General features: G+C 64.7%; 8 protein-coding genes across 8 annotated transcripts; 6 read left to right on the top strand and 2 right to left on the bottom strand.

Annotated features, from left to right (window-relative positions):
• Positions 1 to 259: 259 nt before the first annotated feature.
• Positions 260 to 3,061, top strand: JCM10292_006118 (uncharacterized protein; the record flags this gene model as incomplete). Its single annotated transcript, XM_076647043.1, has 3 exons — positions 260 to 763; positions 829 to 2,029; positions 2,094 to 3,061. The coding sequence occupies 3 exons, from the start codon at positions 260 to 262 to the stop codon at positions 3,059 to 3,061; spliced, it is 2,673 nt and encodes an 890-aa protein (XP_076507381.1).
• Positions 3,062 to 3,233: 172 nt separating this feature from the next.
• LTP1 (tyrosine protein phosphatase LTP1) lies at positions 3,234 to 4,295 on the bottom strand (the record flags this gene model as incomplete). The annotated part of the gene is made up of 8 exons (XM_076647042.1): positions 3,234 to 3,345; positions 3,401 to 3,446; positions 3,509 to 3,557; positions 3,614 to 3,622; positions 3,699 to 3,737; positions 3,807 to 3,906; positions 4,002 to 4,088; positions 4,267 to 4,295. The coding sequence occupies 8 exons, from the start codon at positions 4,293 to 4,295 to the stop codon at positions 3,234 to 3,236; spliced, it is 471 nt and encodes a 156-aa protein (XP_076507380.1).
• A 285-nt stretch (positions 4,296 to 4,580) lies between these two features.
• Positions 4,581 to 5,701, bottom strand: JCM10292_006116 (alpha/beta hydrolase; the record flags this gene model as incomplete). Its single annotated transcript, XM_076647041.1, has 5 exons — positions 4,581 to 4,846; positions 4,900 to 4,959; positions 5,019 to 5,457; positions 5,512 to 5,576; positions 5,638 to 5,701. 5 exons carry the CDS (start codon positions 5,699 to 5,701, stop codon positions 4,581 to 4,583), a joined length of 894 nt encoding a protein of 297 aa, XP_076507379.1.
• A 1,239-nt stretch (positions 5,702 to 6,940) lies between these two features.
• On the top strand, positions 6,941 to 7,887 carry JCM10292_006115 (uncharacterized protein; the record flags this gene model as incomplete). Its single annotated transcript, XM_076647040.1, has 4 exons — positions 6,941 to 7,352; positions 7,410 to 7,564; positions 7,629 to 7,749; positions 7,817 to 7,887. 4 exons carry the CDS (start codon positions 6,941 to 6,943, stop codon positions 7,885 to 7,887), a joined length of 759 nt encoding a protein of 252 aa, XP_076507378.1.
• A 1,105-nt stretch (positions 7,888 to 8,992) lies between these two features.
• On the top strand, positions 8,993 to 11,712 carry JCM10292_006114 (uncharacterized protein; the record flags this gene model as incomplete). The annotated part of the gene is made up of 12 exons (XM_076647039.1): positions 8,993 to 9,059; positions 9,212 to 9,226; positions 9,312 to 9,406; positions 9,473 to 9,626; positions 9,694 to 9,768; positions 9,825 to 9,932; positions 9,992 to 10,257; positions 10,344 to 10,452; positions 10,512 to 10,652; positions 10,715 to 10,888; positions 10,960 to 11,034; positions 11,138 to 11,712. 12 exons carry the CDS (start codon positions 8,993 to 8,995, stop codon positions 11,710 to 11,712), a joined length of 1,854 nt encoding a protein of 617 aa, XP_076507377.1.
• A 198-nt stretch (positions 11,713 to 11,910) lies between these two features.
• JCM10292_006113 (uncharacterized protein) lies at positions 11,911 to 14,754 on the top strand (the record flags this gene model as incomplete). The annotated part of the gene is made up of 4 exons (XM_076647038.1): positions 11,911 to 13,281; positions 13,340 to 13,438; positions 13,498 to 14,547; positions 14,611 to 14,754. The coding sequence occupies 4 exons, from the start codon at positions 11,911 to 11,913 to the stop codon at positions 14,752 to 14,754; spliced, it is 2,664 nt and encodes an 887-aa protein (XP_076507376.1).
• Positions 14,755 to 15,159: 405 nt separating this feature from the next.
• JCM10292_006112 (uncharacterized protein) lies at positions 15,160 to 18,992 on the top strand (the record flags this gene model as incomplete). Its single annotated transcript, XM_076647037.1, has 5 exons — positions 15,160 to 15,711; positions 15,770 to 16,186; positions 16,244 to 18,214; positions 18,274 to 18,628; positions 18,685 to 18,992. The coding sequence occupies 5 exons, from the start codon at positions 15,160 to 15,162 to the stop codon at positions 18,990 to 18,992; spliced, it is 3,603 nt and encodes a 1,200-aa protein (XP_076507375.1).
• A 950-nt stretch (positions 18,993 to 19,942) lies between these two features.
• Positions 19,943 to 20,965, top strand: JCM10292_006111 (copper acquisition factor BIM1-like domain-containing protein; the record flags this gene model as incomplete). The annotated part of the gene is made up of 4 exons (XM_076647036.1): positions 19,943 to 20,138; positions 20,213 to 20,371; positions 20,444 to 20,694; positions 20,762 to 20,965. The coding sequence occupies 4 exons, from the start codon at positions 19,943 to 19,945 to the stop codon at positions 20,963 to 20,965; spliced, it is 810 nt and encodes a 269-aa protein (XP_076507374.1).
• Between the last annotated feature and the right edge of the window lie 572 nt (positions 20,966 to 21,537).

The following is a 21,537-nucleotide window of genomic DNA, read 5'->3' as shown; positions in this document are numbered from 1 at the left end:
AAGTCGTCAGCCTACTCCGGCTTTCGCTGCTTTGCTGCCTCCCCGCTGCCCAGGCTTCGAGACGATCTCCAGTTGCAAGACCTTTGCTTACGACCCGCGCAGCTGGTGAAGTCGGTCGTGCACCCTCGATGCGGCAAAAGCGAAACGCACACACCGTGTCGTCTCCTGTCCTCGGACTCGCCGGTCTGCCCGACGTTCCCCGCTGCTGCGCGCTTCCTTCGCTTCTTTCCCTCCTTCTCCTCACTTCCCGTCAGACTTGATGTCGTCGATGTCGCCAAGTTCACCCACGAAGGACGAGCCCGCGCCCGAGCAGCCCTCACCCCCTTCTCCCGGCTCAACCACGTCGTGGCCTGCGACTGAAGTCGGCGTGTCCGACCACGGAGGTACGAGCGGAACGACGTCTCCCGCTCGGGCGGTATCGAGTGACGGAACGCTCGCGCTCGAGAGCGGCAACGAAGATACGACGCCGCTCGCTGCCTCGCTGGTCGAGGCGCAGGTCACCGAGGCGCACCTGGGCGACACCGCCGAAGAGACTGGCACAGCAACGGAAGACGGCGAAGGCGACCTTGCGACGCCCGTCTCGCCCACCTGGTCCCGGTCAAAGCTGCCCGTCTCGGACGACGACGAGGTCTCGCTGGACGCGAAGAAGGCGACTGGGTCCTCGTGCGATCAGCCCATGGAGTCGACACCGTTCGACAATGCTGCGAGCCCCTCGCCTGTCGCGAACAACCCCAAGACGTCGAACGAACCGCAGAAGGCTCAGGTGAGCCTCGCTCCGGTTACGCTCGCTTCCGTCGATTAGCTGACGCAGTGTACCATGCCATACAGCATGACGAGGACACATCACCAACGCCGACGCCTGCTACTCGCCCAGCCTTTGTGCTGACTCGTCCGACGCTAGCTGGTGAGAACGAACAGGTTTCGATCTCGCAACCAAGCACACCTTCCGTCAAGTCGGCCAAGGACGCCTCTATCACCGCCGAGCAGAGCCGCAGCGCGCCGACAATCCAGATCCAGACGTTCCTGCCGGAGACCAAGCAGTTCTTCGCGTCGCCCACGACGACCAACATCGCGCCCAACTCGGCCGTCTCGCCTCGCACGCACGCGTTCTTTACGTCCGACTTCGCACCGGCGCCCTCTGCGCCGCGCAGCCCGCCTCGTCCTGGTGGCGCGTTCATCACCGAGCTCAGCAGCGACGCCGAGGTCGTACAAGTCTCGGTGCAGATCCAGGAGGCCGTCTCGAGCGACTTCAGGACTCCGCTGCCCACCAAGGCCGAGCGCCCCGCGTCGCCGTACGATCCCCACCTGCCATCGCCTAAGTTCACTCGCCTCTCTCGCTCGCCTGCGCGTCCATCGCGTTCTCCAGCTCGCCCATCGAGCTCATCGCACGGAGTGCGCGACGACGACCGCCGCCGCCGTCTGCCGCAGGACTATGGGTGCACGAGCGACTCGGATTCAGATACCGAGCCCGCGCGCCTGCCATTCGTGCACAGTCGGACCGTCGTCTCGAGCGCCGTGCCGCGACTCGTGCGAGCCGAATCGCTTCGCCAGCAGCACAACTACCGCCGGACCGATCGCCGCCCTTCGCCCCAGCCGCCACACGCGCGCGAGCAACCGGCGCCACGCCGACGCGCTGCGGATGAGGAGCGCCCGCATGTGCGCAGGCCGGCTCAGCCGCAGCACAGGCGCAACGAGATTTCGCCACTCGGTCGTCTCGTGCGTGACCTCAAGCTCGCGCTTGCTGACGAACCCGCCGCGTACTACGTCCTCAAGGGTGTGTTAGTCGAGCACGAGGAGCGCGTCCGCCGCGATGAACCTCGTTCTTCAGCACCTCCGCCGAGGCCGAAGAGGGACGAGCGGCGCGACAGGCGCGACGTCGAGCGACAGCAGCCGTTCGCTTCCTCCCGATGTGCTGGGGACTCGTCGACGAGGCTCGCTCCGCGCAACGTCAAGATCGTGCCGATGCCGCACGGCTGGCTTGACCCGTCCGACAGCGACGAGACGGAGGTTGAGAAGGTCCACCCTGCGAGTACGCTACGCCGCCTTCTGGACGCGTAGTGCGCTTCGTACTGACACCGAGGTTCTGTACACAGAGCTGAAGACGCCCAACGCTTTCTCTTCGTCGGCATTCTCAACTGCGCCGCGCCCGCTTGGGAGGCGCTCGCCTGCGCCCGACTATCCGCAGCACCTCTCGCCGAAGCGCTCGTCCCGGCCCGTCGATCTAGACCTTCCTCGCCCGCTCCAGCCACCTCCGCTCTTTCGGCCCGTCCCTGTACGCGTGCACCACCCGCTTTCTCATGCGATTCCCTCGCCGGAGCCGCCGCGCCCGTCGCGTGACACCTCGCCCGCACGCTTCCTCCCGCGCTCGCAGACGCTCACAGTGGCACAGGCGGCAAAGCTTGCCGAGGGTCTCGGCGATGGCCGCTTGGCGGACGAGCTGCGTCACAGCGGGCTGCACGGGAAGGAAAAGGTCACCCGGCTCGATGCACGCAACGGCGGCGACGGCCGCGGACGCAGCAGCGATAGTCGCGACCATCTGCGCGGCGGTGGTAAAACGCTCGCACGGAGACATTCGTTCGATTCCGTCGTCGACTACAAGCCCGCTTCTGAAGGCCGTCCGGCGAAGAAGCGGGACAAGGGCGACGGCAAGCGTGCCGCGCCGGATACGTACAAAGAGGCCAGCTCACGTCTTCCGCCGTCCATCTCCAGGCGGCACAAGGATTCCGGCGGTATGCGCGCCGCGCTAGGCGAGACATGGCCCCTCGCGCCGCCATCCCTTCCGCCTGTACGCGTCGTCCACCTCTTTGGCAGCTCGCTCATCAAGCCCGTCTCATCGCCTGGCAGGCCCGTTCTCGGACTCAGCATGACTGCCGCCTCGCACGCTCATCGCGGGCACGATGGGGTATACCCTTCGCCGTCGACCCGCACGCCTAGCCATCCCATCTGCTTCCGCACTGCGCCGCCGCAGCCTGTCAACAAGGGTAAGGAGCGTGCTCCCGCGGGCGCCATCACATCGAAGCGCGAGGATTCGATTTCGTTCGACTTTGACGACTTCGCGTGAACACCGGCGGCATGTATGTTGTACGATACAGATGATCGTTTTATCCACCGCTCCCGTAGATCATGCCTTGACTCGATTATAGGCTGTCCTGCAAATCTGTTCTCTTCTGCCAGCCCTCTCGGCGTCCGTGAGAGCGAGACCGTCTATGCACTGTTCGAGCGTCTCCCTTCGTCTACAGCTTGCCGCCCTCATCAGTACCGAAGCCCATATCCCGCAGAAGGCCTTCCGAATACCGCAAGCACTGCTGATAGACCTTTTCGAAACCGTTCGGCCCGCCGTAGTAGCTGCGAGAGACCACATCAGCAAGGTATCCTGCGCGAAGAGCACAAATGAGCGCACGGGTCGTCGATGACCTTTCCGTCACCAAATGAACCGAAAAGCGCGACTGCCGGGACGAGGTGGAGTCAGCGCAGGTCGCGCAAAGGAAGCAGCTCGCTGAGGCCGTACTCTTAGCTGTTGCATTTTTCGGCTTTGCCTTCTCGATATTGCGCATGTTCTGTTTTGCCAAATCAGCGGAGGAGCCTCGAGATATGCGGAGGATTTGAGTCGTACCATCGAGTCCTGCGAAGCGGATCCTCGAGGTTAGCTGCAGTTCCGCCGAGCTCACACGCTCAAAAGCGAGACAGTTCAAACGCACCATGCCGATGATGTAGTCGAACGCGGTAAAGTCGTCCTTCTGCATGGGAGAGCGCAGGCATGCAACTTCAGCGTCAACGCGAGCGGATCGGCTCATGACCAGACGCACCGCCAGCTGCCGGCAAGTCGAATTGATCGGCACATTGTGCTTCCGGCACACCTCGACGGAGCGTTCATCCGGCTCTTCTCCGACGTGATATCCCGCCGTGCTGCGTGCCGAGGGCGCTGGCTCAGCTTTGCCGCGCTGGCCGGGACGCCCCAGGCGGTCCAGAGTGATAGGCGAGCGTGCGAGGCGAGTACGCACCCTGCGGAGTCGACTTGAATGTCCAGCCCGCGCTTCTTCGCCAAGTCGGCAAAGACGGCTTCGGCAAGTGGAGAGCGGCAGATGTTGCTGCGGCGCCAGGTAGGAGACACAGCACGTAGCAGTCAGCGAAGCCCGCGCAAGATACCGCTGGAATCCATGTTGACGAAACCGAAGCGTCGATGATGCGGGATCGGCGAAGGGAGGGTACCAGGCGAGAGGCTGCGGAGAGCGCCGTCGAGCTTCACGAAGTCGTTGCACAACTCACCCAAGACAGACAAATAGCACAGAAGGCATCTCGGAGGGTCGAGGCGAGAGGGTGAGGGAAGACAGCACCGCCTCGTCGGAAGGGACAAAGTGAGTTGACACCCGAAGGCCGACCATCCTAGCTCGGACGGGTGTCATTGCGCATGAAGGGCAGCGGCCAGCAGAGGAAAAGCAACGAGTGTGTGAGTGCAGAGCGTCAAAGCTACAGGAAGAGACGGGTACGACAAATGAGCGGGACAAGGGCTACATGGGGTGGAAAGGCGAACGGGCGAACGTGATGGGTACAGGCAGGCAGACGAACAGGCCAAGCGTTCTCTACCGCAGCGCGGGAGAGAGCGGGAGGACCACCGCTGGTGAGCGAAGGAGAACGTCCTCGCCCATCAACGGCGAGTCGACTGCGCAGCTGGCCTCGAACCCCGAGTTGCCGACGGCACGGGCCACCGGTGTCTGGAAAGCCGGCGAGGCAAAGGCGGGAGAGCCGAAGAGAGGGAATAGCGCCGGTTCGGGCGGAGGGAAGGTGTTTTGGAGGATGAAGTCCTTGAACATCGTCGCAAAGTATGGCTTGCGCGGAATGTAGTGGCCTGCAATGGGCGAGTCAGCGAGAGCCTCGCACTCGATACAAAGATGCACACACCTCCATCGTGCCATTCCACGCGCGAGTTGGAGAAGCGCGGGACATTGGCGAGAGTGCGTTCTGCGGACCAAAGAGTCAGTCGGGGGAGCCACCGTGCATTAGAACGAAGCACAGCTTACCATTCGGTGCAACGACGTCGCTCCGGCCAATCACGTGTAGTGCAGGAATGCCGACTGGGTACTCGAAGAACGACTCGCACCGCGCGTCGAGCGGGAGGTAGCCGGAGCAGAAGATGGCAAACTTGAACGGCGTCGGCGGCCAGGCAGCGCCCGGGACAGCGGAAGGAGCCGAGAAGGCAGGGTGAAGCCACGGGCGGGCGACGAGGGCGCACAGGATAGCCGACGTTGCGGCGCCCTGCGAGAACCCGAAGATGCCGTCGAACGGGCCCTGTGTCTCGAGCACATCGCGCAAGTACTCGAGGGTGCGGTCGAGCTCGCGGGGGTCGCTGAACCCGTCGTTTGAGACGGCGTGCCAGAAGCTGCGCGGCTCATCCTCGAGCGGCGTCACCTCGTTCTCGCTGCCTTCGGCGGCAAAAGTAGGGCGGAGAAGGATGTTCGGCTGCGAATGCACACGGTCAGGTGGCTGTCCAAGAAGAGATGCAGACAGACTCACCGCATTGACGAAGACCAGCTCGACCTTGTCGCCAAACACCCGCTGCGCCTGTTTCATCTTGCCCTCTGCGGACAGACTCGTCGGTCAACACGCTCGCTGCGACCGACGGAACGTTCGCCGGCTCACCAAGAACGCGCGCATTCTGTGCGAAGCCGTGAAGGGCGAGGACACGGGCCGGCCGGGTCGTCATGGCGGCTTGTCTTGGGTAAAAGAGTGTATAGGGTGGGTAGAGACAGCAAACGACCAGAACCGGAACCAGACAGCAAGCAAGCACGATGGGGAGAGGGAGAGCGAGGTGGGCGGCTGCAGCAGCGGCAGCAGGCAGCCTGATGGCCACCGAGCTGCGTGGCTGGACCACAGCAGTGAACTCGGGAGAGCCGCCAAATGAGTGCGCTCCAGTCCTGCTTCGGCAGCGGAGACGAGGTTCGGAGAAGGCCAGCCTCCCAGGCTCCTGCCGAATGCGGCCGACTTTGCATGCACACTCCTGCAACTTTGATGATAAGCGTGGACTAGGCTCACGTCCGGCAGGGCGAGTGGGGCAACACTTCATTTGCGCACGCTCTGCGAGACGGTGCAGAGTCGATCGAGGGCAAGAGGAGCTGGCGGTCGTCGGGGACAAGGTCACGACAGGAGCCGGCAGAGTCGGGCCGCGGGTCGCAGCTCGCTGTGACAGCTCTGAGCGAACAGCCTGCGGCCGAATCGGGGCCTTGGAGGATGACCGTGCCCGTCTCCACGACGAGTCTCATGTTGAGCTGATGAAGGTCTGACGGGCGTCCGATGCCTTGGAACAGAGCAGCGTGCGTCTCGTCGCGTGTGTGTAATCTCTGCGCAGCCTTGCAGCCGCGCAATGCTGACCCGCGTGTAGAAGTCATCACGGTCGCTTGCCGGAGGATTGCCAGAGGAGGGGACGGTGGTAGGTCGCCCTCAACGCTACCGCTCCGCACTTATCTGCGTGTCGGCTTTGCAGGCTGATCCACAGCGCTTCCGGAACGCTTTCGACGAAACACAGCCGGCCCGTTTTGTCCCACCCAGCCTCTCCGTTTGTGTTGTCCTCTTCGCGTCCACGTGTTGGTCCTAGACGGACTTGACGCTCAAACGGCCCAGTCGTTGATGCAGCGCCAGAATGTCGTCTGCAGCAGAGGGCGGGTGCACACGTGCATGATGATCACCTCCTGCTTATCCGTTGACAGGCGCGTCGGAGGTCACCTTTGCGCGTCCCGACGCGTGGCTGCCGTTATCCCGCTCCGGCATGAACGATCGACCCTCTCTGCTTGTCGACGACGCTTCTACAGGGCTCTCTCTCTCCTTCTCTTCATCAGCACCAGCTCGTTGCTCGTGTCTCTGCGCTAGTCCACGCCGCCTCGACGTTCCTGCTCCTTCGACGCTCCTTCGCCCTCGACGCTCCTTTCGAAACCCATTCGCTCCGACGATGCGCGCCGTCACTGTCTTCGCCTTCCTCGCCCCGGCTTTGGCACTCGCCAAGCCGCAGGACGCCCGTCAACTCGTCCTCAATGCGCCCGCGCAACACGCCCAAGCAATGCGCCCCAATCCCTCGATGATCGTCCACATCGTCGACCCGGCAACCCCTTCTGTTTCGACCGCTCCCGCGCCCATGGCAGACGGCTGGAACGACGCAGATGCCGACGTCGAGCTATCGAACGCCCGCGCACAAGAAGACGCGCCCAACTTTGGCTCGCCTTGCACGTTTGACGACCCGTACGCGACATGTGGCGACTTCTTCGACCCGGCGACTGGCCTCGACCACGGCCTGTTCTGCAGCCCTATGGGCGTCTGCGGCGGGCGCGGCGCCGCATGCGGTGCGGCCGAGGCTTGCACGGATGGTGGGTCACCCGACCGCATCCTCTCCCGCTCCTCAGGCTGACGCATTTCACCGACAGGATTGAGCTGCAACCTGTCAACGCACCGCTGCGTACCGACCACAGCCAAGCTTCTCTCGATCGAGTCGGCACGCAAGGCGTCGAGGCGTGAAGCGGCGGCTTCTCGCTGCCCGGAAGGCGCGCAGGCTTGCCCGTCTGGCGCGGGCGGCTTCGAGGTGAGCAGATACGAGCTATGATTGCCACTCGGACGCCAGCTGATCGTGTTTGTGCAAATTGCAGTGCGTGCACACGGCTACGGACGACCAGCAGTGCGGAGGTTGCCTCGGCTTTGGCGGCCGCAACTGCGCGGCGATCCCCAACGCATTTGCCACGAGCTGCCGCAGCGGCGCTTGCCGTGTCCGTACGTCAGAGATCCATGAGACATTGCCTGCACGAGCTTGCGCGCTGACCTTCGCAACTTTTCTCAGACGCGTGTGTCGACGGCTATCAGCCCAATGAGGAGGGCACCGACTGCGTCGACGACATGCTTGCGCCCTGACTACGCTATAGATGAGACGACTCTCTACATCCTGTTGTACTTGGTTAAATTCGCCTTTCCCCTCGTGTCGTTCCTCCTACATTTCTGCGCGGCCGGACCGCTTTTGCAATTGAGCTAGTACCGATGGCTCGCTATCAACGGTCTTTTGCTCGCTTTTTCTGCGGATGAGGGGTTTCCGCGCGTCCGCTCGGACTATTCGCCTTACGAGTCTCGTCAGGCCGGGAGTTGTGCGGATTGAGGGTAATGAGGGAGCGGACGAATGAATCTATACGGCGGACGAGGGTTTGGAAAATTCCGTGCCTCGAACAGCCAGCAGCCTAGAGATTGTCGCGCAACAGCCTTGCGCACAGGCATTTACCACTGTCTGCCGGCATGACACGGCACAGAAAGCTGGCTGCGTCGCGGTGTAAAAAATGAGACTGTGAGCCTCGAGCCTCGAGGCGATAGGTAGGGATGCGCTGACAAAGGAAGGCGTACCTCAGCTTGAACAAGACCCTGTTCGGTATGGGGAGTTGGGCGCTCGAAAGCTCGAATTGAAGACGGAAATGGCCTCACGAGCGCGCGCGACTGAGCAGCGGTTACTTACACGAGTGCGTTCGGGACGTCCATCGTCTGTCGCAATGCCCAGGCTCCAGTGCAGGTATGAGCAGAGAACCAGACCTCGCGAAGAGAATCTCGAGGCATCTCTCGGGATCCCAGCTGGCCGTGCCCTTTGTTGCAGCGGATCAAGGTGAATGTCCCGTCTCGAACAGAAGAGAGACGCTGAGTTCCATGCCGGAACGCGAGACCAAGCAGAGGCTCAGCAGATGCAACGGCGACGAGAACGCGCGGCGGTACGTGGTAAGCAAGGCAGTATAGCACAGCGGTTGCATACAATCCAACACAGTATATGCGCTCTCAGAACGACACTTGGGCGCGCAGGTGGGCATGGGCGAGGGTCAAGAGGAGGGCCGCCGACGGCGTCGCAAGGTCGAGCACGGCGACCTTTCGTCACATCGCTCGTGCAGCTCGTGCAGGGCCCTGCTCGCTCGAGACAGGCTCTTAGACCCGCCGACAGCCTTCGCAGAGTTCAGCCCGGCGTTGTCGCGTCGCATTTGCTCTCATCATGTCGGGCATCATGAACCCGATCAGCGGCGAGCAGAAGAAGCGCACATGCTACTTTTTCGACTCGGGTGCGTTCCTTACAGTCCTTGCGCGCCGTGCTGCCAAGCCCGCGTCGCTTCCAGACGTCGAGAAGGTCTTCCCGTTCGAGCGTACCGAGGAAGACGAGGTGGTGGTGCCCGACATTCGCTGGCGCTGTACTGACGCCTTGCGCTGCTCGCAGATATCGGGAACTACCGTGCGCTCAGCGCCGCTGCTCCGCGCCTTGAAGCCGTCAAGCTGACCCCGCTGCTGGCCTCCTTCCTCGTCGCATCGCTTCACAGACTATGGCCCGTCGCACCCTATGAAGCCGCACCGTGTGCGCATGACGCACTCGCTCGTCATGAACTACGGGCTCTACAAGAAGATGGAGATCTTCGTGCGTTTCTTCCGTTCCGCCTCGGTTACAGCCGCCGCTCAGCGAACTCACTGTCCCGATTTGCAGCGAGCCAAGCCCGCCACGCGCAAGGAGATGGCTCAGTTCCACACAGACGAGTATGTCGACTTCCTCGCGCGCGTCACGCCCGACCTGGTCGAGGCGGCTGCCGAGGGGACCGGCGGCCCGAAGGTTGCGGGGCTCGCACGAGAGATGGGCAGGTGTAAGTTCCACCCGACTCCCCTGCCTGTCCAACGTGCGACGCAGCTGACGCGCTGGATCCTGAACAGTCAACCTCGGCGACGACTGCCCGGTCTTTGATGGACTGTTCGAGTACTGCTCGATCTCGGCCGGCGGTTCCATGGGTACGTGTCGTGCTTACTGCAGACCGCATTTCACAAAGCTGACTATTTTGTCGCAGAGGGTGCGGCGCGTCTGTCGCGCGACAAGTGCGACATCGCCATCAACTGGGCTGGCGGGTTGCACCACGCGAAGAAGGCGGAAGCGAGTGGTTTCTGCTACATCAACGGTGCGCTGCGACATTCTTCGACATCGTTTGGAGCGTTACTGACCCTTCCCCGGGTGCAGACATCGTCCTCGGCATTCTCGAGCTCCTCCGTTACCATCCGCGCGTCCTGTACGTCGACATCGACGTGCACCACGGCGACGGCGTCGAAGAGGCGTTCTACACTACCGACCGCGTCATGACGGCGAGCTTCCACAAGTACGGCGAGTTCTTCCCGGGCACAGGCGACCTCAAGGACATCGGGTACGGCAAGGGTCGCAACTACTCGGTCAACGTGCCTCTGCGCGACGGCATCAACGACGAGAGCTACAAGAATGTGTTCGAGCCGGTATGTCGGCCTCGCTCCTCCCACTGTTGATCGCGCAGGTCATTACAGAGGACACCCGAACTCACGTGCGCTTCTCTCGTTTGCAGGTCATCTCGCAGATCATGGAGTGGTACCGGCCGTCGGCCGTTGTGCTGCAGTGCGGTGGTGACTCGCTCTCGGGCGACCGTCTCGGAACGCTCAACCTGTCGATGCGAGGTCAGTCCCTTTCCCCTCAATCTCTCCTAGTACGCCGGACTCACAAAGCGCGCCTGCAGGTCACGCCAACTGCGTCCAGTTCATTAAGTCGTTCGGCCTCCCGCTGCTCGTGCTCGGCGGAGGCGGCTACACCATCCGCAACGTCGCGCGGACATGGGCGTTCGAGACGGGCCTCGCGGCAGGCCAGGAACTGGGCACGAGTGCGTCACCTCTGTCTCGCTTCACCCTCTGGCACTGCACTCACGAGTCGTGGCCTGTGCAGACATCCCGATGAACGAGTACTACGAGTATTTCGGGCCCAATTACCGCCTCGACGTGCCGCAGAGCAACACCGAGGACCACAACACGCCCGAGTACCTCGACAAGATCAAGGCACAGGTCTTTGAGAACTTGCGGCACACGGCCGGAGGCGGAGCGCCGAGCGTGCAGATGCAGGGTGCGTGTTCGGAGTCGCGTTTCTGTCAGGTGGGAGGGCTGGTCTGACTGGCTTGCTTTCACTGTACGCAGCTATTCCGCGAACGGCGATGGACGAGGACGACGATGTGGACGAGGACGAGCGGGATCCGAATGTCCGGAGGCACCGTACGTTGTCAGCTCTCCACCTCTAGGCGGACTCGCCCGGGCCCCGTTACAGTCCGAGCCTCAGCATCAAGTACTCTGTATTGACCTGAGTTTCCGTCCACAGAGGCCGAGCTCGACCGGCGCATTCAGCGCGACGACGAGCTGTCCGACTCGGAGGATGAAGGCGAGGGCGGGCGTCGCAACCGGCAATCGCACCGCCGCTCGTCCAAGTCGCCCGTCCGCAAGTCCCCCGCACCCGCAACAGACTCGGCCACGCCTGCGACCGCCGAAGCCGCCGAGGCAAAGACGGACATCCCGCTCGAGACGACGTCGGCGTCGGCCGCTGCGCCCGTCGACGCGCCTGTCACAACGCAGCAGGCGCCGTTGCCGGCCAACGTGACGTGCGGCGCGGAGGAGCCGCTCCCGCCACTCAACCCGTCGGGCGCGCTCAGCGGTGCTGGCGCCGACTCGACGGCGCAGGACGCCGCGCTTGCAGAGACGGCGCCTGCGGCTGAGGCGAACGCCGGCGCAGCGGCGACGGGTCCGGAGAGAACCGAGGCTGGGATTAAGGGCCTCGAGGCGCAGGTGCAGGGTACGAGTGCGGCGAGGATGACGACCGAGGCGGGACCGGGAGAGGACGATGGCAGGGGCAGCGGCGACGTCGAGATGGCCGACGCTCCGGCAAATGGGAGCGCGTAAGGTACTGCGCGTGCAATGTTGTAATGCTTGCCCGTGACTGCCTGGTGTGAACTGCAAGAGTGAGAGTGGGACCGACTGCGCGACAGGGTGAATCGAGCTCGGGCGACGGAGTGTGCGGAGAGAGCTCGAGTGCGTCCGAGGCTGGCCCGCCCTCTGCTCGCTCGCGCGCCGCCAGACTCGCGCTCAGAACTGGCCAGGATGGGCAAGAAGGCTCCCAAGACGGCCCCGCGCACGGCCGCCATCAACCCGGCTGCGGTTGCGACGACGCTCTGCGCCTTCTCGCCGGCAGCGACGAGCGCAGCTCCCGCCGCGCGCTACTACGCGCACGTACACTGCAGCCCCGACGCTGACACTCTGCGCGTATTCGAGGTCGATTCGGGCAAGTGCATCTCGCGCTGGGCGAGCAACGCGCACGACGACTCCGCCGACGACGACAACGAGCCTCGCGTCAAGAGCATCGCCTGGTGCGCCGTACCCAGCGCACCGGCCGCTACCGACAGTGCAGATGCTGCTGCGCTCGAGGGCAAGCGCGGCAAGAAGCGGAGAAAGAGCGACGGCGGCGCTTCCGCGACCGACTCGCCGCTCAAGGCCGGCAGCGCCAAGCCGCAGCCGCCGCAGACGACCCTGGCGCTCGGCCTGGAGAACGGCAGTATCCTTCTGTGGCACCCGCAGGGGTCCGCATCTCGCACGCTCGCGCACCCGTCGAGCAACTCGCCCGTGACCGCCCTCGCGTCTCCCGTTTCCGCAATTGCCGGCGCCGACGGGCACATTTGGTCGGCGCATCAGGACGGATCGGTCCGCGTGTGGGATCTCGTGTCGGGCAACGTCCTCGGCAAGGTCAGCGGGCTCAGTGAGGAGCTGCGATGGGACGACCTCCTCGTCCGGTACGAGGCTCCCAGCGCAGACGGCGGCAAGCGCACCGTTCATGTCATCCTCTCGCACTTGTCCCTGCACGTCTACGCTCTCCAGCTCGGAGGAGCGCCGAAGAAGGAGGGCAAGGTCCGCGACCTCAAGGCGACCGAGCTGGGCCGCTGCACAGGTCACGTCGAGCCTTGCTCGCTTCGCTGGACGGGCGCCTCCTCCTCGGTCGCTTCGTCATCCGCCATCGCCGACGACCCGACGACCGACAAGCTCACCTTCCTCTCGTACGCGCCGACGGACCGCTTCGTCCAGGTCTGGCAGCTCGCCTCCTCGACCCCCACTTCCTCCCCTCACATCGGGCTCCTCCTCGCCCGCCTCGCACTCGACAGCGGCGTCTCGTCCGCGACCGTCTCTCCTCTCTCGACCTCCCTCTCTTCTCAGACCCTCGCCGCGATCGACTCGGCGACGGGCAACGTCTCGCTCTCGACCCTTCCGCTCTCCTTCGCTCCCGCCGCAGGCTCGTCGCCGGGCAAGAAGGGCAAGAAGCACGGCAGCGGCGTCGTCGCGCTCGAGACGCTCTGCGAGATTACGGCGCCCGGCCAGGGCGGTCGCAGCGAGGCGAACGTCGCGGAGGTGGCGTTCCGCGAGGGTGAGGAGGGCAAGGCGCTGTTGTGCCGCGGTGGTGTCAAGCCTGTCTTTGAGACGGCGGTACGTCAGGGTCTTTATCATGCGACCGCCAACTCTCGCTGACCTACTTCTCCTGCAGGCGTTCATGGAGGAAGGCGCTTGGGTGAAGAAGCTCGACCTTGCACGGAGCGCGTCCGGCCTCCTCGTTGCGAACGGCGGCTCCGACGCCGCTGGCGCTGTGCGTTCTCCTTGCCCCTTGCCGGTCGCGCTCAGAACACTGATCACTGTTTCGCGCAGCCCAAACCGACCCGTTACTCGGAGCACACCTCGTCCTCTGTTGCTGCCGCGTCCGCAGCGCCTGACGCGGCCGCTGCATCCGACGACGACGAGGCGCTCGCGAATGCCGGCGAGCTCGACGTCGACATGGCCGAGCCGACGCTCGCCGACCGCCTGAAGGCGCTCAACGTCTCGCAGAAGAAGGAGCGACGGAAGGCCGCCAAGTCGCAGCAGCGCCTGGCAGACGGGCTCGACGACGACGTCGAGGTTGCGTCCGAATCGAGCGGCTCGGAGGACCTCGAGGGCGACGACTTTGACGACGACGAGGCGAGCGGTCCGGCGGTCCCGGCTACGACTTTGACGACGACGCTCGTGCAGGCGCTGCACTCGCAGGACGGCCCTCTGCTCGAGTCGTGCCTTGCGCACTCGAACGTCAACCTCGTGCGATCGACTGTCAAGCGCCTCCCGTCGGGCGGTCTCGCCCTCAGTCTCCTCGAGGCGATCGTCGAGCGCCTCGGCAAGCAGAAGAAGGGCAAGGACGGCCTCGCGTCGGTCAAGCGCGCGCGCGCACTCATCGGCTGGCTCAAGGAGACGCTCGTCGTGCACGTTGGCTTCCTCGTCACGATCCCGTCGCTCGTGACGCGCCTCGCGGCGCTGCACGCGAGCCTGACGCAGCGCCTTGCGCTCCAGCCGCCGCTGCTCGCGCTCCAGGGCCGCCTCGAGCTCGTCATGAGCCAGATCGACTTGCGCCAGGACCGCGCGCGCCAGCAGAACCTGCGTCAGGTCCGCGCGGCGAAGAAGCCTGCGCAAGGGCGGAGGTACGTCGAGGGCGAGAGCACGGACGAGGAGGGTCTCGACGACGAGGATGCGGAGCTCGAGGACGATGAGGACCTGAGCGAGGGCGACATCGAGGACGTCGTGCTCGGCGGGGCCGGAGCTGAGGGCAAGTCGGACGACGAGGACGATGAGGACGAGGACGTCGATGGCTTCGGCGACCTGGAAGACGAAGACGTCGACAGCGACCTCGAGGACGAGGAAGACGGCGAGGGCTCGAAGGTCCCGCGACACAAGGTGTGTTGGCTCGCGCTCCGACGTCTACCTTGCATTCCTGACTGGCTTTTCGCTCTCCCGCAGCGCAAGGGCGTCGAGTCGCTGCTCGACCTCGAGGCGGAGGATGACGAGGACTTTGACGAGGACGACGAGTCGCTCGGCGAGGGCGAGGAGCTGTCGGACGAGGACGATGAGGAGGCTGGCGAGGACAGCGAATTTGAGGCGTAGACTCGTGCACACTATCATTGTGCCTCCACCTCGCACCTCCTGCCGCGGCCTCGGGCGGGAAGGATTTCAGAGCAGGAGAGAGCCCGTGTCATCTTGCTGGCGTTTGCTCGATAGAATTTTCTGGGCGAATGAAAGCACTGTAGCTTTCCTGCAGAACTCTTTGACAATCGCTTACGGTCAAAGTCGAGTTTGCTGGCGTCGGCGAGTGAGGTCGCGCTCGAAGAAGCGCAAGCTTGCCCCTCGCAACCGCCACCGCCTCTCGCCGTGAGTCTGCCCGAACGTGCGCAGCTAGACAGGCTACAGCAAGGCTGACTTTATCAACTGGCACACAGTCTGCTCGCTTGCTGCAGCTCTCCGCCAGCTTTCACCAACTTTCACCCCCTCGACTTCTCTCTGTCGCCCGCAATGTCTTTCGGAGGCCCCGGTTCCGCCTTTTCCTTTGCTGCCCCGACCAGGCCACCCCGCCGCACCAACAGCGGAACGGGATCGTTCCGCGACGCCGCTGCTGCCGCCGCCCCTCCTCCTTCTGCAGCCGCTTCCGCCCACGGCCCTGCACCCGTCCAGCCGCCTGCGATGCCGACACTGGGCTCCTTCTCGCCCGCGCACGAGCGCGAGAGCCCGCTTGCGAACGGCGTCAACGGCGGATCGGCGTCGCAGGCTTTCCCTCAGCAGCAGCAAGACACCTCGCCCTCTTCCCGCTCGTTCTCGGCTATCGTCTCGCCCACTGCAGCTCCAGGGTCCAACGGAGCGGTGGGTGAGCACGGCGTGAACGGCGCGGCGGGAGGGAAACCTTTCGTCTACTCGCGCGAGTTCCTCTTGAGCCTCTACGACGAGGAGAAGGCCAAGAAGCGCCCGATCGAGCTCGCCGCGCATGACGTCGCGACGAGGGATCTGGGTGGCCTCGGCGGTTCGCACAAGCCGTGGCTGCTGCAGGAGTACCGGGAGGGCGAGAAGGAGGTGCGCTCGTTCTGCCAACCTCACGCGTCCCATCTGCTGAACGCTGGCGTGCGCACAGCTCTTCTCGACCACGATCCACCCGGCCAACACCCGTCCTTCGCGCGTCAGCCGCAATGACTCGACGCTGTCGAACAGCAGCGCCGCCGCGAATGGGTCGTCTGCTACGCTCGACCTGTCTTCGCTCGGCACGCTTCCGCGCGACCGCGATCGTGCACTCGGCTCGCCGTCGTTGCGCTCGCCGAGCATCGACAAGGACGGCGGCATCCTCGGGAGTGCGGGCCGTGAGCGCCGCGCGCGTGAGCGCTCGTCTGGCGGCACGATGGGCATAGTCGGAGGCGTCCTCGGCGGCATCCCTGGCGCGGCCGCTGCCACGCCCACGCGCAAGAAGGACGAGTCGGTTCCCGGCAGCAAGGAGGGCGTTTGGCAGGGCGGACGCTGGAGGCGCTCTGCGCAGGAGGCTGAAGAGGGTGAGAAGGTGTGTCTTTCAACTACCGCCTTTGTGATCGATGCAGCCGCTCATGCCCATTTCCAGCAGCGCGCTTCTGCCTTTGGTTCCCGCCGCTTCCCGCTCGATGAGGACGAGTCGAGGCGCTCCTCCCTGTCGACCGGCGCAGGCGAGGCGGTGCCTGACACCTGGGACGGCGGTGATGGTAGGACCGCCGTGACGGGTCAGCCGAGCGCCGCTCCGACCACGGACGCTCTGCCCTCAGAGCCGGAGCTCACGGCAAGTGTGCTCGGCTCGCTCGCCCTCGACTCGGATACGCTCGACGACCCGCTTCTTGCCAAGCCGTCGTCGGCCGTGCCATCCGGTGCCACCACTCCCGCTCGCGCTGCGCCGCCTCCCGGTCTCGGCAACCTCCCGCCGGCCGAAGTTATGTGGCAGTACCGCGACCCGTCGGGTCAGGTGCAGGGGCCGTTCTCGGCGACGATGATGCATGACTGGTACCGCCAGCAATTCTTCACGCCCGACCTCCGCGTCAAGCGCACTTCGGACGCCGACTTCGAGTCGCTCGAGAACCTCGTTCGCCGCACGGGCGACTCGGAGAAGCCCTTCCTCGCGCCCAAGCCCTCGGCGCCGACTTCGGCCTTCTCGAGCGCACCGGGCACGCCGCAAACCGCTTCGCAGTGGGGCGCCGCTGCGACGAGCCGTGCGCAGACGCCACTGGAGCAGCTCACGGCGGCCGTGGCGCAGGGTCGTTTCGCCGGAGGGGCCGCAAACTCGCCTTTCGGCAGCGCGTCGGCGAGCCCGGCGCTTCAGGCGCAGACGCTCCTCCAGCCCTTCGGCCAGTCGGCTGCGCAGGTCGACCCGTGGGGTGCTCCTCTCCCCGCTGCCACGGGCTGGACCGGTCTCGGTGGCATCGCTTCCCAGCAGCAGCAGGTCTTCCCGCAGCAGCCGCAGACGCCGGGCTCGAACCTCCCGCTTCACTCGCCGGTTGACCTGCTTCGTCAGCTCGCCGCTCAGCAGAACGGCGTGCCGGGTCAGCAGTCGTTCGGCCAGGCAGGTCTCCCTGCCGACCCGTTCGGCCGCCCTTCCCCCCTCCCCTCGTCCCCCTTCTTCGACCCGAATCAGCTCGTCCCGGGCAATGCGACCGCCTCGCCCACTTCCTGGCTTGGTCAGCAGCTCCCCCAGCAGCAGCAGCTCCAGCAGCAGCACCCCTGGGCAAACGCGACGAGCCCCGCCGCAGTCGCGGCGGCTGTTGCTTCGCCGCTGGCTCAGTTCGCGCAGGCGCCTGCTCAGCAGCAGCAGAGCGTGCCGGCCCCGATTGGTCCGCCCGCGGCCGCGCCCGAGCAGCCGTCGCCGTGGGATGCCGCCCCTCGCCAGGCTCCTGAGCCCGTCGTCGAGGTGAAGGAGACGGTCATCGTCGCCGAGCCCGTGGCGCCCGCCGCACCTGCCGCTGTTGCTGTCGTCGAGGAGGTCGAGGTAGCTCCCGCCGCGCCGGCCAAGCAGGCGACCAAGTCCCCCGTTGTCGAGGCCAAGATCGCGGTCGCGCCGGTCGAGGCTGCACCCGAGCCGTCGCCGTCACCCGCGCAGTCAACGTCGTCCAAGACGCCGGCTGCCGCTCCCTGGGCGAAGGAAGATGTAGCCGCGAGCCCCGTCGCAGCCGCTCCGTCGCCGTCCCTTCGCGAGATCCAGGAGGCCGAGGCTCGCGAGGCGGCTAAGCGGAAGGAGGCTGCGCGCGTCCAGGCAGCGCAGGCGAGCATCCAGGCTGCTCAGCGTGCGGCTGCGCTCGAGGCACAGCAGGCCGCCGAGTCGCTCCCGTCGAGCGTCAACTGGGCTGCTGGGCCGGCACAAGTTCCCGCGCCGAAGGGCAATGCTGCTGCGCCCTGGAGCAAGCCCGCCGCACCGAGCCCGGTCGCGGCTGTCAAGGGCCAGAAGACGCTGAAGGAGATCCAGGAGGAGGAGGAGCGTCGCAAGAAGGCTCAGCTCGCCGCGCAGCAGCAGGCTGGCTCGCCGGCCACGGGCAAGGGCTACGCAGGTACTACCGCGCAGGCTGCTCCTGCTGTACGTCCATTCTCACCGTCTGTGTAAACCGCTACTGACGCCAACAACGCACGATGTAGCCCGCCGGCGCCGCATGGACCACTGTCGCTGTCAAGCCCGCCGTGGTCCGCACTGCTGCTTCTGCCGCTTCCAAGGGTGCCATCCCTGGTCTTCCCGCCTCGCCATCTGCCTCGACTGCCGCCCGTGTCGCTAGCAGCGCGCCCGTCAAGCCCGCCGCTGCTGTCGCCCGCCCCGCTGCACCTGCCGCGGCCCCCGCCTCGGCGCCCGCCAAGCCCGCCGCTGTGCCCCGCAGTGTCAACGTGAATGGCTCCGCGTCGCCCGCTACGACCGTCTACGACATGGAGAACCCGCCGCCTCCCACGCCCGAATTCCTCGCCTGGACGAAGCAAGCTCTCAAGGGTTTGAACGTTCCCCGTGCGTACCTTTGACTTGTCCTCTGCACGATGCTGTACTGATTGACTTGGAAACAGTTGACGAGTTCATTCAGATGCTCTTGTCGTTCCCGCTCGACGCCTCGGCCGATGTGCTCGAGATCATCTCCGACTCGGTCTACGCCAACTCGTCTACGCTTGATGGCCGTCGCTTCGCCAACGACTTTGCAACGCGTCGCCGTAACGACGTCGCTGTCAGGTACCCTTCGATCTTCGCGAAGGGCGCTGTCCGCACGGCGGGTAAGCCGACGAGCATGGCGGCGGTTCTCGCCTCCACGCCGCAGCCGGCAAAGCAGGAGTGGAACGTCAAGGTGTCGACGAAGAACAAGAAGAAGGGCGGCAAGTAGGCGTGCGGCCGTGGACGGGCAAGCAATCTTGCGGAAGTATCCGAGTCGTTGAGGCGCTATTGGAGGTCGTGTTGGGTTCCTCTCGCTTCGTTTGCGGGCTGCCAACGGCGACGACATTTTCTCCCATCTTTCTGGTCGCTTTGCACGCGCTGCTCGCTGTGTTCACAAGTCTTGTGCGCTTGACTGGGGACATTTGTCCCGCGAAACGAAGCTTCTGGGCAGGCACGGGCGGCAAGAAGACCGGGGTTAGGGGCTTGGCAGAAGTCTTTCGGCAGCACTCGGAGCCCGGGGGAGGGCTGTTTGCGGCGAAAAGCGACGAGGTGGCAGTTGCACCCTGATCATCAGATGGAGATTGGGTGGTCGGCCCGGATCATATCTTCTTCCCCTTTGCGGCCTCTTTTCGCCGCTGCTCCCCTTCGCCCCGATCGCTGTGTTGCCGGTCCCGCTGGCTTGGCTCCCTCATCTTTTTCTTCCCGCTGCTGCTGTGGCACTCGACAACAGCTCAAACCGGCAAGAGGAGGAACTGCGACGGAGATGAAGTTGGACGTCGAGGTGCGCTTCATTGTCTTGCAGGTCTCCGAGATTCAAACTGGAGCTGACGACCCTTGTGCGCGGAACAGCGGCGAATTTCCCAGTCGGATCAGCACGAGCCGGGCAGTCGCAATCTGACCCGGGACCCGCCCCTCCTCGCTCGTAAGATCGTGCCAAGGCCGCCTCCCCATGGCTGCCGTCCCCCATTCGCTGACTCCGCTGACTTTGCGGGTGATGAGCCCTGCTAGCTTCGCTTGGCGACCCGCTGCTTCGGGTCAAGTCGCAGTGGAATCGCGAGCTCGAGGAGCGAGTGCTCGGTTTCTCTCCCGCTTTCGCTCCTTCTCTGCCACCTTGCTCTTCCTCAGCGCCATCTCGTCTGTAGCCGCTTGCCTCCCTTCGCCTCCTACACCTCGTCCAGAATGCTCGCCTTCCTCGCCGCTCCTCTCCTCGCCGGCTCCGCCTTCGCGATGGCGCTTGAACCGCGTGCCGCCCCGACCGAGTCGCCCGGTGCTGTTGGCTTTGAGTACCCTCCTCTCCGCGGATGGGCGCAGTCGGCGGCGTCGGAGTCACCTTGCGGTGGCTTCTCTCGCCAGGGAACCTTCAAGTACCCGCTGAGTGGGTGCACGCTTTCTCGGGCCTTTACGTCGGCTGGCTTCGACGCTCACCATCGGTGTGACACATCCCCGCAGGTGGCAGTGACATCTCGCTCAAGCTCCTCCGCGACGTCTACAACGTTCAGGTCAAGTACGCGCCGGGCGAGGCGACGGCGGACAATGACTTCCAGACCTACACCTCGGCACGCGAGCACGTCTACTCGGGCAACCAGTGCTTTGAGTCGCCGAACTTTGGTGCGCATGAGTCGTCGTGATTTGTTTCGCGCCCGAGGCTGGTCGCTGACGACACGGCTTGCTCTTGTTCAGCGTCGCTTGGCATGCAGGCCGGTGACACGGTCACACTCCAGGTGTCTGGACAGACTGGCCCGAAGCGGACCACCGTCTACCAGTGCGCCGACATTGTCCTGGTCGCCGACGACCAGTTTGTCCAGACCGAGACCTACACCTGCCGCAACTTCACGGCGTCGACCCAGACTCGCGGTGACCAGAACCCGAGCTCCAGCGCCGTCTCTGCGTCGTCGAATTCGGGCTCTAGCAACGACCAGCCGGTCTCCCCTGTACGCTTTGCTTTTCTCCGTCCACTCGTCGCTCGCGTTGAGTTGACCTTCTCATCTGACATACAAGGTCGGTGCTGGCTTCATCGGCGCTGCCGTCGCCGTCGTCCTCTGCGCTGTCCTCGTCGCTGGCGCCTACTTCGCGGGCGTCGCCAAGTTCGGCTCGCGCTCCAAGCTCGCCGCTCTCCCGACGGCCAACTCCGCTCGCCACGACGAGATTCCCGCGTACGACGCTGCGTCGATGACCTCGCGCGGCTCGATGGTCAAGGCCTAAGCGCACGTCTCGCGCTACAACCTCCTCGCTCTCGCCTCTCTGCACATGATAGCTTCGGTCGTCTCTCCTTCCCGCACATACGCTCACATCCGTTGAGTAGGGCTTCTTCTTTGGTGCCCATCTCTCCTCTTCTGGTTTGACGTTTTCTCTCATTCGTACCCCGGCTTAGAAAAAGACCATCCCGTTGCACCACGTCCTCGCGGCCCAGAAGCGGTTCCCTTCGAAATTTCTGCTCGTCCGGCTTTCCCTTCGTGCCTTCTTCAGTTCTTGATCTGACGACTGAATCTACGGTTTCTGTTGATCCGCCCCGTCGCTTGCGGGCTCGGAACTCGCGAGTTCCTCTTTTTGGGGACCTTCCCAACGAGGTCAGGAGCTGATCAGGAGCCTCTCGCAACCTGCTGTACTGCGTCTCGCTTGACCGACCTGCCTGCTTTGCTCGCTGGCCCATTCTCTCGCGTCAGGCTCGCAATACAAGTCGGGCGCCTTGATGGGATCGCGCGGGTGAGTTTCGCAGGGAACGCGCGAGAGCGTTGCAAGCACGCGCTTTGAGGCGCACCATCAAAGCGGGTTGG

Source organism: Rhodotorula paludigena (assembly GCF_050403205.1).
Source record: "Rhodotorula paludigena JCM10292 DNA, Rt_paludigena_JCM10292v1_ctg7, whole genome shotgun sequence".
Taxonomy (NCBI): Eukaryota; Fungi; Basidiomycota; class Microbotryomycetes; order Sporidiobolales; family Sporidiobolaceae; genus Rhodotorula; species Rhodotorula paludigena.
This window is presented reverse-complemented; position numbering and strand designations above follow the sequence as displayed.